At 40.6% G+C, this 15,215-nt stretch overlaps 1 protein-coding gene across 2 annotated transcripts in view; it reads right to left on the bottom strand.

Moving 5' to 3' along the window:
- The window catches only part of TGFBR3 (transforming growth factor beta receptor 3), a 115,104-nt gene that overhangs the window by 49,209 nt on the left and 50,680 nt on the right, over nt 1–15,215 (bottom strand). For both annotated transcript variants that reach the window (XM_041483125.1, XM_041483126.1), the window contains exon 4: nt 1,321–1,458. In XM_041483125.1, the coding sequence (XP_041339059.1) occupies nt 1,321–1,458 (138 nt within the window). The remainder of the gene's footprint in view (nt 1–1,320; nt 1,459–15,215) is intronic.

Below are 15,215 nucleotides of genomic sequence, written 5' to 3'. Positions count from 1 at the left end.
AAAGATCCTGCTTCTTTTGTCCATGAGAGGAATGAGGACTTGTCACACTGTTGTTCCTCAGTCATTTTCTGAGCAGACCAGAACGGTACTGGCTGCACTAAGGACACATAACAGGAAGATAACAGTCACAAGTCTCCAAAACACCAATGAAAAACCTAAGATTGTGAATATCTTAGAATAAAAACAAAGCCATATTTCTTTGCACCAATCAGTAATACACTGTACTGGAAACAAGACTGAGCTCTTCGAAGTTCAAAATATCAAGGCTACTCCTACTCTTATACCTTGATGACAGGAAAAAGAAACACAATTCCAGAAAGCTTGCAGAGTCCAGCAAGTGACAGAACTCTTGGTGCACTTCACCATGTCACTATCACACCAGGTCAACTGAGAGAGCAGTGTCCCTTTCCAGAATTCTAATGCTGCAGCACTGTGCATCTTCCTGTCCTGCTGATGCACAGTGATACAACTAAGTTCCCACTGGGTGCTGCAGAAACAATCTTGCCTACCGATGTCAGCTGTGCTGGAGGAGGAAAATTAAGCCCTATAAGGACACTGCTAAAAATAATCAAGTTTAGTTCTGCAATTAAAGTTGAATATAGTGAAAGCTGCAACTTTCATAAAGACAACTCATGATTAGACATGATGTCATGCATTAAAAATTTAATCCAAACAACTTGTCTGTTTCACTACAAATAGCAAACTTGAATGTCCTGGCAAACAGTAAAGGACATGATTTACAAATACTAGGTAATATTTGGATCTTGCATTATAAGCAGTGCTCCAGTCTTTCTGAGAAATAAAAATGACTTCATTCTGGGCTTAGCTTGGTCATTTCAATAGACCAAAGCTTCATCAGAGACATAAACCATAACTGGACATATTGAGTTCAATAGATACAAATTTTTGTTTTGGTCACAGACCACACAATTAGCATTCACTCTTAATATTTCCAATCGCCCTAAGGCTTTTTGCTTTATGGTACTGTTAGACTCCCAGTCAGGACTGGCAATCTGGTATAACCTCACAGCTTTTTGAACTCTAATGACTGTTATAATAATTATATAATGTGCAGATTCTGAAAAGCAGTTTTGCTTCCCTTTCCTTAAATTCACATAACAAGTAATTGGCTACTTTTCCCAAACTGCTTTGCCCTACCACCTAACTGTTCCCCAGAGCCCTACAATGAAACTTGACCCTCTCTTAATTTTTTTTTTTAAATCTAAGTTTGAAAATTTTCCAAATGAATGCCATTAACTCCATGCCTTATGTGACAAGCAGCTATGACAGAGAGCAGGCCAGAGGACTGTGTACACTTACAAAGAAAACTCTTCGGATTCCAGGTGCCAATCTTTCTGTTTTTAGCTTCCAGACCAAAGGCAAAGGAGAGTTGAGAAGAAACACCAGAGGCTTCTGATGAATATGCACTGATGAAATTGGATTCAAATGTAATGTGACCTACAGAAAAACACAGAAATATGTGAATACTTCCTGGAATTTTTAACAATGAATCAAAGGTAATTTTTATATATATATTATGACTTTTAGCATTCAGACCTCTTGATTCAGGATTACAGACTAATCTACTTCCACAAAAGTCAGTCAACAGAGCAGAGAAAGTAAAATATGAAAGAGTTAACATTTGTGCTCTATGCTTGCAAAGCACTGCTAAAAAGAAAACCTTGGCAAATGCTGATGAAAAATATCTTATGCAAAAGGTCAAACCACTAAGTTGAGAGTTGGAGAACAAGGAGATAAAAAGAATTGCAAAGCAAACTCTGATTTCTGGTTTCTAGATGGTAGTCTACAAAGCTGGCTTAGAGTATTAAACCTCATCTGCTGATTCTGTTAAGGGCATAAATCTAGCCTGCAAAACAAATAAAACTAAACAAACAAAAAACCAGGAGGAACAAATCCAGAAACACAAGCGAGTACATTACTTTATGGAAGGAATTCCAAAAGAAATTTTAACATACACTAGGGAAAGAAAATGCCTGTGTTCAGAGGCTAAAAAGGTACACAGGGTAAATGATCTGAGGAAAGTGGACATCATGGAAGTGAGGCAACCTGTTAGAAGTGGCTTTGAAACAACCAGTTTGTAGTTGCTGCAAGTCCCTCCTGCCCAGCTCCTCATATCCCAGTACTGCCCTTCTAGAAAGGGTTCAATGTTGGACAAAACCATAACCAAACACACAACAGAACAGCCTGTCCTTTTTTAGCATATACAGACTTGCAATTGATATTACAGTGGTTTTTGTGGCACCTAATAAGCTGTTTAAGCAGTGAGGATTCAGCTTGATACTTCATCCCACATTACAGGAAGAAACCTCTAGTGTGCAATGGAGAGATGATCTACTGAGCAGGGAAGCTGATGTCCCACCATACTGGTGACAGGCAGCCTCCCTGACAATCACAGCTCTTTCTAAAAAAAGTACAGAGGAAACAAACATGAACACAACCACCAGTTTGAGTGGTGGCAAACAGAAATGAGCACAAAGATAATTGAGAATTAATTCTGTATTCTGCTAGAGAATTTAAAAGGATATTTGAAATAGAAAAGAGCCACTACATATAGTTCACTGCATGATTCTTATATAGTGGCAAACAACCATTAGTTTACCAGTAAAGTAAATGGAGATTCATCCAGTAAACTAACTAGATGAAAGCTAGAGACCAAATTGAAAACTAGGTACCTATTACTGTTGAAAATATTTTCCAAAATAGACAGTAGTTTTAGTTTGGTTGGTTTTGGTTTTGTGCTTTACTTGGGGATTTTTGTTTGTTTAGTTGTTTTTTTGGGTTTTAATTTTTTTTTCTTTTTCATTTTATTTATTTCACCTTGAAAAGTTCACTATAAAGTCAAAGCCAGGCCCTGGTCTCCGGTCCGAGACACCCAGAGGACAGCAGAAAGACCTTTTATCACTACTTAAGAACTTGCAAAAAACCTAGCAAACAGCTGGCTGTGCTCTCACACTAACTGGCAGCAGTTGCTTACAAGCAGAATGCACCAGATTCTGAAATGCCACTGACCAAAGGTGTCCCCAGTCCCCTCAGTGACAGACATCAAACCCCACACACATGCCTCTGGGAGCACCGAGGACATCCCTGTCCTCCTCTTTGTTAAGCTTGATGAAAACTTGTTGGAAAACTGAGTAAATCCATATTTGTACTAAACCCAAGCAGCCTTAAAGAATGAGCTCCTCTCTGGCCAGCAGCTGGGCAGTGACAGCCCTGCCTGCAGGAAGGCCAGGCAGTGCCATCTTCTGCTCTCTGCAGCCACCTCTGGCACCACCTGCCGCTCCAGCAGAGGACACGGTGCTATTTACACATTTCACAAAGAAAACACCAATACCAAGAACCACATTTCTCTCTATTTACTGCCTCTAAAGAATAAAATACCTAATTTTAGCAAAATGCAGGGTGGTAGTGCTCTCAATTCTAATGGGAGGATTGAGATCTGAAACGCCAAACAGTCATGCTTTTAGCTACAGAAACTGCTTTTCTCTATCAGCTATAAGAGCCAAAGTAGTTCTGTTACCTGAAAATATGAGAGAAATTATTCATTTTACAAGACTCCTGCTTTGTTGTTCTATCTAGAAATGGAAAGGTGAAAGTAAAAAGGAAAAGGTGTTTAGAACCACTATTAAATTCACGACAATTAACCAGCTTTCATTAATTCCTGTGGCTTTTCAGCTCTAATCACTGCTAATTAATAATAAGCTGTTAAAACTATTAAATGTAATTACCTTGTTCTAGGATCATGTTTTCTTACAAAACAATAAAAACCATGTAATCTCAGTTTAGTAAAGTAGTCCAGTTATATCTTTTGAAGTTCTGATCTCAGAAATATGAGTTCAAATTTCATGCTGATTTTTTTTCAGCTTCAAATGGCATAAAGTGCATCCAACATACTTCCATGCCCAATAATAACTCATTTCCTTTGATCCTAGATATTGGTGAAATTACTTATAGTTTGTGTGCTTAAATGACCAAGAATAAAAACCAGTAACAATGCTCTTGCACTGGCCAACAGGAGCACTCAGCTTAGGCATGCATCCTGGCTGTGTCTTTGTCAGAATGTCAAGTCAATGTAAAAGATATGGCTCTTATTAGAAACTTCAAAAAATTTTTGCTATTTAAAATCTCTGTTATTTTTTAAAAGCAGGGATGATACAATACATGTAACACACTCTGAAAATTTCATCTCAGAAACAGCCGGGCCAAGTCCTTTGGGTAATAAGGACATGAAGAGGTACCTCTGTTTCAACTGATCTCAGACAAAACGGTTCAAAACCAACAACTATCACAGACAATACAGATGTTTTAAACTTCATGAAGATTTCTTCCTGTTGTTTGAGTCACATGAGAGCGCATAGAGCAATCACACTGCCTTAGTGAGAAAATCAGAGACTCTTTGCAACTGGATCTACTATCAGACTCTGTTGTTGCTATTCCCTCAGCTTGTAAAATTAAAGAAGTATATAATGCACACATACATTATTATTTCCATACATGCACGAAAATAATCAACAAAGTTTGAGCTGTATGCAGAAGTGGTGACGTATCTACCCATGCCTTTGGCTGAAACTGCAGGATAAATTATACCACATAATGGAATTTTCCTACATTTCTTCCTGAAAAGTGCAGATCTTTGGGAAAAGCTACAGAACTTCAACACCAAATCAACTTTTTCCATAACTAAATTAAATGCTGCTGTGCAAATTTTCCAAATAAACGGTGATTCTGCATTACTGCACTCTTCAGTGATGCTCATGACTAAACAATAAAACACATAATGCAAAATTCATGTGCCTAGTCCTAAACTTAAGAAAGAATATCATTAATGTGACTGTGCTTCTGCAGGAACCTCCATCACTATACTACTCAGCATATATATTCCCTGTCACTACACTTGTTTACATAACAAAGTACACAGGAAAAATACGAGTCTTGAGCATAAAAAAAAAAACTTGGTTCTACAAACTGGAAAAGAAAAACCCAGAGCTCCACAGAAACTGCTGAGGACCATCTTGGTCATCATCTTTTTCATAATCACTTTCTGCTTTAGAGCTAGCACTGCTGAGGAACGTACCTGCTGGGTAGCCAGGTCTGAATGTGATTGATCCCACTGAGAAATTGTACAAAATTAACAGACTCCCCACAGCATAACCATTTCCTCCCTTATATTTACAGTTGCTCCAACATCACTGTCAGTACTTGATGATACACAGCAGTGGTATCTGAGAGACCTTTTTCTGGTTCTTGGAAAGTTTTTCAAGCAAACTGCTGAGAAGTTACCAGCACTCAAGATCTTAACACCAAAACCCTGCTGCCAAGCATTGGGTTTTTTACATTGCATAACTCCAGTCAGTGGGTATCACAGGGAAATTTCAGCCCAGGTACTGTAGGCATGGTCAGAACAGCTCACCAGAGAGGTGTTTATGTGAGGGAGAGTGGTTTGAACTGCAAAGTCCAAGTGAAAGCCTGGACTTTGACTATGCATCAGAGGCATTTAAATGCCTCTTCCCACTCCTGCTTCAGAGATTGAAAGGCTTAACAGGACTCTAAGGTGTTAAAAGTTATTACATCTACACAAACACAAGTTCAACACTTGAGCTGCACCAGCACCCCAGCGCAACACCAGCCCTCTCTGTAGCTGTGCCTTGCAGAGCTTTCTGCTGCCACAGCTGTGCTCCCACTGACTTGGCCCTTTGCTAACTTCTGGCATGGCTGCCTCCATCCACAGCATCACAGAGGAAGATCTTCATCCCCGCTCTCTCTACAGCAATCTCAACAAAATACCATTTCTGCTGCAGTGCCCCCACTGTGGCTCTAGTTACACCATGCCTTAGCTGAGTCCCAAGTGATTCCCCTCCCCTGGACACCTTTCTGTCCCATCTTAGCTCAAGAGCTATTCAAGACACATTCTGTCTTATGTCTACAGTTCACAGCACCTTCAGAACACAACACAAATTGATAGAAAGATACTGAATTGCTTTGAACCACAAAAAAAAAAAAAAAGCTTCTAATTAATAGCACAAGAGATAACTATAAAATTTCCCTTTCTTTTTGTATTTTCACTGGCAAAATCCATATTAATAAATATTTATGGAAGCCTTGCCCAGAAACTCCATCAAAAACTAATCTTATGTGTGTTCAGTGCTGCAAAGAGTGTTTTGAAGACATGGTATGAAACTCTGGACTCACTGAACTCTGTGGTAAAGTTCCTAACTTTTTTCTGAAAGTCACATATAAGCATCAAAAAAAAAAAAAAAAAAATCAGAGATCCAAAAAGGGACATTCTCCACCCATTCCTAGATTTTCAAACAAGCTTATAAAGTACACACATTTGGTACTTCTCAAAAACATAATGCATTCAAAGTCTTCTGCATCTCAGGCAGCTCTGTGACCAATTCGGTCAAACAATACCAAAAGAAAATGAAGCCAGAATAATTAAATGGACTTGGGCATTTTTAGGTCACCTAGTCCATTTAAAAAGCAGCTGCTATTGCTTTGCCCATATTATTTTAAAAACATATTAAGAGACAGCATATTACCCAAGCAGACAGCACCACAACAGTACAGGAAAATAAGCCAATGTGGTCCAACACATTCCTCACTCCCAGTGAAGGGCTCATTTGATCACAAAGCTGTTGCACAGCCAACATTTTCATTGTGCAATCAATAGCTAGGCCAGACCTTCTGGGCATGTGTGTCAGCAATGGCCCTCTCAGCAAGGCTCAGCTTCAGCAGCTGTTTGTCAGAGGAAGCTCCTCTTCAGACTCACGTCTGGCCCCCTTTGGCACACACTCCTCCAAAGAATACATGACTAACTTGTGAGGAATACAACAATTTGGTCATAGCTGAAAATTATAGACTAAAGCTATTCTGAAAATCTTAGAACAAAACCTACGCATTCCTCTTTAAAGAGCCTAGGTACAAGCGGGATGTGAAGCCCAGTGGTTCTGTCCTATTTGCTAGAATGCATTTTTCCCTTCATGGGCACAGTGCCCACCAAAGCTCTGCTGGCACTGCTGAGCCAGCTGCCTCTGTCCAGACCATGCTGGTCATCGCTCCCTGCACATTCTGCACAGTTCCTTTAAGGTCTCCAGCAGCAGAAAGGTTAAGGAGGCTGCAGAGGCTTCTGTCCCCAGAGATCAGTTTCGTGGAAGGCTGAGTATCACCACAGAAACCAACTATAAAAACAGTCTATGGGCTCCTGCCCCACTACTCTGGTAAAGCAATTTGTACTATGTGAAAGGCAAGGACATAAATGCTGAAAACTGATCAAAGTAAATGCTGCTGTTAAAGTACCATTTTGTTTTGCTGACTTCAAGGCATCAAATCACAGGCTCCGTGTTTTGTTCTAAAAAGATGAAAGCTAAGTGCCAAGGATTTGTAAGGTTGAATTAACAATTCCGGCATGAAGACCTTTAGATAAATTCATAGCACATTTTCCAAAACAGCCATTACAAATCTGTGCTAAAAAGCCAGGACAAAATATGCAGCATTGTATTGAATTACACTGTCTAGGCTTGGACAGCTGTTCTCTAAAAAAGAAGAAAAAAAGAATTTTAACTCTCAGATCACGTAAGTACATTTTCTGACTTACAAGTGATGCAGTAAAGACAGAATGACATCTTAACTCATTACACTGCTGCAAAGATTAAATTAACTAATTCAAAGCATGCAAAATTTAGAGCCGAAATATGAAAATTTACACCTATCTCTGCCCTAAGTATTCTCATCCCTTTTGTTAATACAATATTTATAGAACATAGTTTATTCTGGTATTACAAGTCAAAGAAATTAATACGAAGAAACTTATTTTTACAGTTCACTTGTATCTATCAGTATAGGAGATTTGGAATTTCTACTGAAATTCACTAGAAAAAAATATAATGTTAGCACATTGGCCATAACAGAATTTAGTTAAGGATTAATCCATTAATCCAGTTCAGCTGGTGGGATCTGGTACTGCACCACTTTTCAGAAGTGTTTATCAAGTACTTTGGGAAGGATCCTTTTCTTCTTCAAATAAAACTGAAGAAAAAGCATACTCTTTAGACAGGGATTGTGATTCAAAATGAAATACTGTTTTTTCCTCCCCTTCATATTTTTTGCTATGCTCACTGAATATTGTGTTACAGATTTGATACCAAGCCAGCTATAGTAGATCACACTACACAGCTTTTGAGAGCCAACAGTTTCTGAGAGCGATTTTTCCAAGAAACTCAAAATATATTCATATGGTGTTACTGCTTGAATGTAACTTTGCTTGTAGGGTTACACATTTGCATTCTTAAATGAAATGATTGTATAAGCAAGTTCCTAAAAGCACACAAGATCCTACTGCTTCCCTTCTGGGAAGGTTCTCCAATGCAGACTCTTTGTTCAGACAGGGCAAGCACCAATTTTTGAAAACTCACCTCAGCAATGAGACAGATCTTCAAAACAGTATCAAAGAAACCACTAACTCCAGGGAAACTGCAATGGCACTAAAAGAAAGCACTCATACCCACAGAGAGTTACTTTTTCTCCCACAGAACCCAACACTGTGCCACCTTCCCAGCCCTTGCCGGGGTCACACCATGCCACCTTCTGTCTGCCAGAGCAGCACTCATGGATGCTGCTGGGGCAGGGACCCTGGGAGAGAGCAGGGAGGGAACTGCGATGCATGAGGCACAAGGGAAGGGAAGACCTGTTGTTACTTCCAGGATGAGGCACAACTCAATCCTTAGGGAATGGATCTAAGTCCCAGGTAGCATCTACCCAGGTGCATGGGGGACTGAAGTTTATTTCCAAGGCTCATGTAACACTCTAATTTTAAAATCAACCCTTTGCTTATTTTACCCTAAGTACACGATTGCAAGTAGATTGGCATTGCCTGGACCTTCTCGCCCACACAGTACTAGAGAATCAGATTGACTAAACAGCAGTTATAGCTCAGTTTTAAAAATCATGGGAAAGATTCACCCCTGGCATAATTCCACTGAAGCTACTGGCATTAAACCAGAGACTGATGAGGTCCCATACATTACTTCATAAAAGAGAGAATACTCTTGCACAATCTCCTGACTGTTACAATCTACCACCCAGACTGGAAAAGTAGGCTCCATAAAAAAGAAGATAAGAAAACAGAAAAGTTGATAAGGACTGCCCAACTATGACCTGTGGCCTACTGCACTCTCTTCATTAAGTACTCTCAAAAATCTTTAACCAAAAGGTGTTTGAAAACTCCTTTTCCCTTCCCCCCCATTTGTCCTACAGTAGGGGCTAAAGGTCAGGATGTGCTGTGCTAGACACAAAGAGCTTAAAAATCAAGTCTTACAGCACATGAACATGCCAACATCCACTAAAAAACTATTTTGAATCATGCATGATGTTTCCATTATTAATGATTCAGAGGAAAATCAGATTCACAGAACAAGCTGAGTTGGAAGGGACCCTCAATGATTATCGAGTCCAACTCCTGGCCCTGCACAGGACACCCCAAGAGTCACATCATGTGCCTGAGAGCATTGTCCAAACACTTGAATTCTGTCAGACTTAGGGCTGTGACTACTTCCACTCTCCGGGTGAAGAACCTTTTCCTAATATCCAAGCTAAGCCTCCCCTGACACAATTCCAGGCCATTATCTTGGGTCCTGTCACTAGCCACTACTAGCCACCCCTCCTCCCCTCATGAGGAAATTGTAGAATGTGGTAAGGTCTCCTCTCAGTTTCCTCTTCCCTGGGCTGAACAGACCAACTGACCTCAGCCATTAAACAACAGCCCCAAAACATGTGTTCAAGAAAAGAACTGAACAAAGTTCCCTTCACCTTCAGTAGGGATGAAGCATCACCCTTGAGTCGGGCACCTATTCCATGTAGAGCAGCACATTGTTTTTAATGAAGATCTAAGGTTTCAGAACCAGCTAGAAAACTGACCTGCCCATACACTGACGTCATACTTGTATCCAACAGCTGGATGAGAGAGAGCCCTTTAGAACAAAAGCCTAAGGGCTTGCAGAATAGTCAAAAATTATCTGTAGTTCTACCTCCAGTGTAAGCTCCAGTACTCTTCTTGCCCCAGTATTAAAATGACCAAGCTGAGGGTCTGTGTAATAGGATGGAATTGCAGCACGTTTAGATCTCCTCATGTGGCTTTGTAATTCAGCTGCTCCACACAACAGACTAAAAAAAGCAAATTACAAGTAAAATTTAGTACTATAACATTATCAAAGACATCATGTGCCAGATGAGTATGCTGTATGACATTAAACATACTGCTCTGCTCCTGGCAGCAGAGTTGCCTGTGTCTGGTTCGTAACCGGTGGTTTCCTGCACCAGTGATACTTTCTCCTCAAAAGTGGAAGAGCAGGCAACCATGCTGGTAAGGTTTTACTAGAAATGCAGTGCCTGTTCAGAAAGCAGCACAGCTCACACAACGTCAGAAAATTCTGACACAAGGAGACATTACAAAATAGTGCTTCTAGCTTCATGGAAATGTTGGGCTATTTCTGCCCACAGCTTAGTCACATCATTTATTTTCAGACAAAAACATAGCAAATTAATTTCTGATGTTCCTACATTGTTATTCCAAGCTGGAACAGCCAAATGCTAATAATTTATGCAAATACCTAGGTAATAAAAGCTATTCCTGACACAAATAACTTGGCAAATATGCAGGAGAGTTATTGAAGTCCTATTTGCAATAGAAAGGGGTATGACTTTCACAGTGCAAGAATAATAAGAGTAAAAAAACTTGAGGGTTTGTATAAGGACAGAACACAAAGGGCAATAACTATATTACCATAAGTCATACTGAGGCAGCATGAGGCACATGCAATTCTGCTCAGCTTTGCCAACCAAATGTAACTTTCACACCACAATCCCCACTTTGGTCACCTGCAGAGCAAGGGCTGCCCATAGTGACCAGCCCCATGGTTTGGTCAATGGAAAACTGATGCCCATCAGTACAAAGCTGGGACCTCTTTGCCCATTCTGTCTGTGACCTGATCAAGATGCTCAGGCTCCCAAAGATCAAGTGAAACCATTTGTGCCATCTGCCTTTCTGCAGATCAGCCATGCTTCCCAAAACACAGTGTTTTGCTCAGCTTTGCATAAATCAGTAGATGTCCATACCATTCACATGGCATATAATGAATACTGAGGGGACAGTCTTGCTTTTATACATTTTGTGGGAAAATTCCTTAATACCATTCACATGGCATATAATGAGGGGACAGTCTTGCTTTTATACATTTTGTGGGAAAATTCCTTGTTGGCTTTAGATCTGTTTAAGGGCAGAGGATCTGTCCCTATACACCACAAGTTGCTACTGTTGCTATTCAAAAAATGGTATCAGCACACTAAGTTTTATTTTAATAATTAAGGTAGAAGACTCATGCAGAAATGAAACAAACTTCCAGATAATTTTCTAGTCCATATTTATTTGTACATATATTGCAGATCTAAGTTGTCCTTCAGTGCATCGCCTGAGCTGCAAATTTTAATTTGCCATCCCTTCTCCCACCCCTAAACTAGGTAGCTGTGTAACAGGATATCCAGTGCCCTGAAGAGAAAAAAATGGGTGTGGAGGCAGTTAACTGTGTCAGAGGATATATGATTACATACTAAAAAGCAGCTCCTGTCCCAAAGAAAAAGCTTCTTAAACTGAGAGATAAAAGACATATGACAAATATCTGCCAGGACTGTTTTCCTTAAATGCATTTGGGGCCTTCTAAACTAATCTACACAGGCTATTTCAGGTAAACACAAGTTTCCACTGCCTGTATTTTCAGCATGTTAGATAGATGCTAACCACCCAGCAGAAAAGCCAGAGCTGCACTAATGTATCACTGAAGTATTAACCCATCGCAGGTCTCAACAGGTCTCTTTAGTCCAGGCTCAGTACAATACTAGCACTGAATGCTATGTGTATTCAGATACAGCACTAGCCCTATCTCATCTCTGAGGCTAGAGCTGACACAGCAAAACACCATGCAGATGTAACATAGTGTCTAAAAAATATCATGGCAAACCTGGTAAATGAATACAGAATTTCCAAATCTCAGGGTGTATCCTTAATGGTTTAACATCATACTTTCCACTGTTTCACAAGGTGCAGGTGGGGAAGGGGAGGAGGCTGAGATAATAGGGCTTCAGACAGCAAATAAATACTACAAACAAACATGAAAAAGATGACAGACTGCAGGGCAGAGAGTTATGCCATTTGAAAGCCTCCACACACAAAAGAGTTTGTTCCTCAGGGTTTGCAGCTAGACCACACATAGATCCAGATGACTGGAAAAAAGAAACGCCATTCTACAGGTGTCTTTTAAAGAGGCACTGTCACAGAGAAAGTGTAAAATGCAGTGTTCACGTCTTTAGTGGACATGCAAAATGAAATTCTTGCTTTCCAAGCCAGGGTAAGGAACAGCATGTGTGCATGACTCATAAAAAAACAGAAAACCTAGCAGCAGCTCCAGATTTAGGAAACAATTTTGTTTACTTTATTGTCAGTAACTCACCAGTCCAAGTAAGAGCTTGTGCAAATGTGTGTCTGTACTACATATGCTCACAAACAGTATTAGAAATTAAATAAAAAGGAAACTGCTTTCAAAAGATTAAAAGAAGCGTGTGAGCCCACGTGCAGTGTGCTTACACGTCCAAGCCATAGAGAGGCAGGAAGAGCCCATCCAGTAAAGAGCAGCAGCAGCCTCTTGCTCTCTACAACCCTGCAAGAGCACATCAGTACCTGCAGCATCTTGCATCAGAGGAAAATGAGAGACCAGTTTACAGCTTCCAACACGACATTTTAAGCAGCAGTCAGCAAAACCCAAAACTGTGAGCAGTCAGAAAACTCACTGACGTTTTTCCTTCTGAACCCGTTAGTGTTCTGTGGTAGGCCTTGGCAGGGCTTCAGCCACCGCTCCACACAGCTCTCAACTGAGAACAGGGCTCACTTTCTGCACACAGCAAACAGGCCCGTTTCTAAAAACAGAAAATACTGAGGCTTTGCACAGCACTTTCCAAGTCATGAGATGTCACTGCTGCCTCTTTAAGGGCAGACACGCGTCAAGCCACGCTCCTGCAGGACATCAGGCTCTGTACAAACAGGCTCCTCTGGCCAACACAGGACTTCCTCTGGCAGTTCTGGTGGGCAGAACGCGAAAGGACTGCCAAATCCAGTGACCAGCAAATCCTGAGCTGGCTAAACACAACATGCAAAGACTGCAGTCCAGACAAACAAGACAAAAAAGCCACATTAAAAAAGGTGGGATTTTACACAAGCACAGATGCCTCAAAGTGCTAACAAAAAGAAGAGGGGAAAGAGCATTGTAAAGGTTTTCAAACAACAAGCAAACTCCATTTCTTAAAAATATGGTAATGCCATGTTCATCATGAAGGCAATTCAGACATCAATGTCACTTTAATGTATCAGCTGCATGGGAGTTGCAGCTTTCAGCAGACACAGAGTTCTCTCAGACAGACACTGAATGACTACGATTTCTGTGGCGCATGCTGCCGCTATTTTTAAGGCTTTATAAGCTCTATAATGTACTTTTTTTTCTGATTCAGTCCAGTACTCCAGCTGGGCTCTTGGGCATGGCTGTGTGTAAAGGGAGTAAACAGCAGCCTGCGAAACCACCCTGGTGAGCCAATGGAGCTTCCACAAGCTGTGGGCAAGCTTTGGAAATAACCCAGGATCAAAGATGCATGTGATGAGGAACTCCTGCTTTCCAAGCATCAAATACAGGGTGTTCCTACACCACAAGTTGCTACTGTTGCTAGTGTTGCTATTCAAAAAATGGTATCAGCACACTAAGTTTTATTTTAATAATTAAGGTAGAAGACTCATGCAGAAATGAAACAAACTTCCAGATAATTTTCTAGTCCATATTTATTTGTACATATATTGCAGATCTAAGTTTTCCTTCAGTGCATCGCCTGAGCTGCAAATTTTAATTTGCCTTCCCTTCTCCCACCCCTAAACTAGGTAGCTGTGTAACAGGATATCCAGTGCCCTGAAGAGAAAAAAATGGGTGTGGAGGCAGTTAACTGTGTCAGAGGATATATGATTACATACTAAAAAGCAGCTCCTGTCCCAAAGAAAAAGCTTCTTAAACTGAGAGATAAAAGACATATGACAAGTATCTGCCAGGACTGTTTTCCTTAAATGCATTTGCTTCTAAACTAATCTACACAGGCTATTTCAGGTAAACACAAGTTTCCACTGCCTGTATTTTCAGCATGTTAGATAGATGCTAACCACCCAGCAGAAAAGCCCGAGCTGCACTAATGTATCACTGAAGTATTGACCTATCTCAGCTCTCAACAGGTCTCTTTAGTCCAGGCTCAGTACAATACTAGCACTGAATGCTATGTGTATTCAGAGACAGCACTAGTCCTATCTCATCTCTGAGGCTAGAGCTGACACAGCAAAACACCATGCAGATGTAACATAGTGTCTAAAAAATATCATGGCAAACCTGGTAAATGAATACAGAATTTCCAAATCTCAGGGTGTATCCTTAATGGTTTAACATCATACTTTCCACTGTTTCACAAGGTGCAGGTGGGGAAGGGGAGGAGGCTGAGATAATAGGGCTTCAGACAGCAAATAAATACTACAAACAAACATGAAAAAGATGACAGACTGCAGGGCAGAGAGTTATGCCATTTGAAAGCCTCCACACACAAAAGAGTTTGTTCCTCAGGGTTTGCAGCTAGACCACACATAGATCCAGATGACTGGAAAAAAGAAACGCCATTCTACAGGTGTCTTTTAAAGAGGCACTGTCACAGAGAAAGTGTAAAATGCAGTGTTCACGTCTTTAGTGGACATGCAAAATGAAATTCTTGCTTTCCAAGCCAGGGTAAGGAACAGCATGTGTGCATGACTCATAAAAAAACAGAAAACCTAGCAGCAGCTCCAGATTTAGGAAACAATTTTGTTTACTTTATTGTCAGTAACTCACCAGTCCAAGTAAGAGCTTGTGCAAATGTGTGTCTGTACTACATATGCTCACAAACAGTATTAGAAATTAAATAAAAAGGAAACTGCTTTCAAAAGATTAAAAGAAGCGTGTGAGCCCACGTGCAGTGTGCTTACACGTCCAAGCCATAGAGAGGCAGGAAGAGCCCATCCAGTAAAGAGCAGCAGCAGCCTCTTGCTCTCTACAACCCTGCAAGAGCACATCAGTACCTGCAGCATCTTGCATCAGAGG

Source organism: Pyrgilauda ruficollis, unplaced genomic scaffold (assembly GCF_017590135.1).
Source record: "Pyrgilauda ruficollis isolate IOZ18807 unplaced genomic scaffold, ASM1759013v1 scaffold6, whole genome shotgun sequence".
Classification (NCBI taxonomy): Eukaryota; Metazoa; Chordata; class Aves; order Passeriformes; family Passeridae; genus Pyrgilauda; species Pyrgilauda ruficollis.
This window is presented reverse-complemented; position numbering and strand designations above follow the sequence as displayed.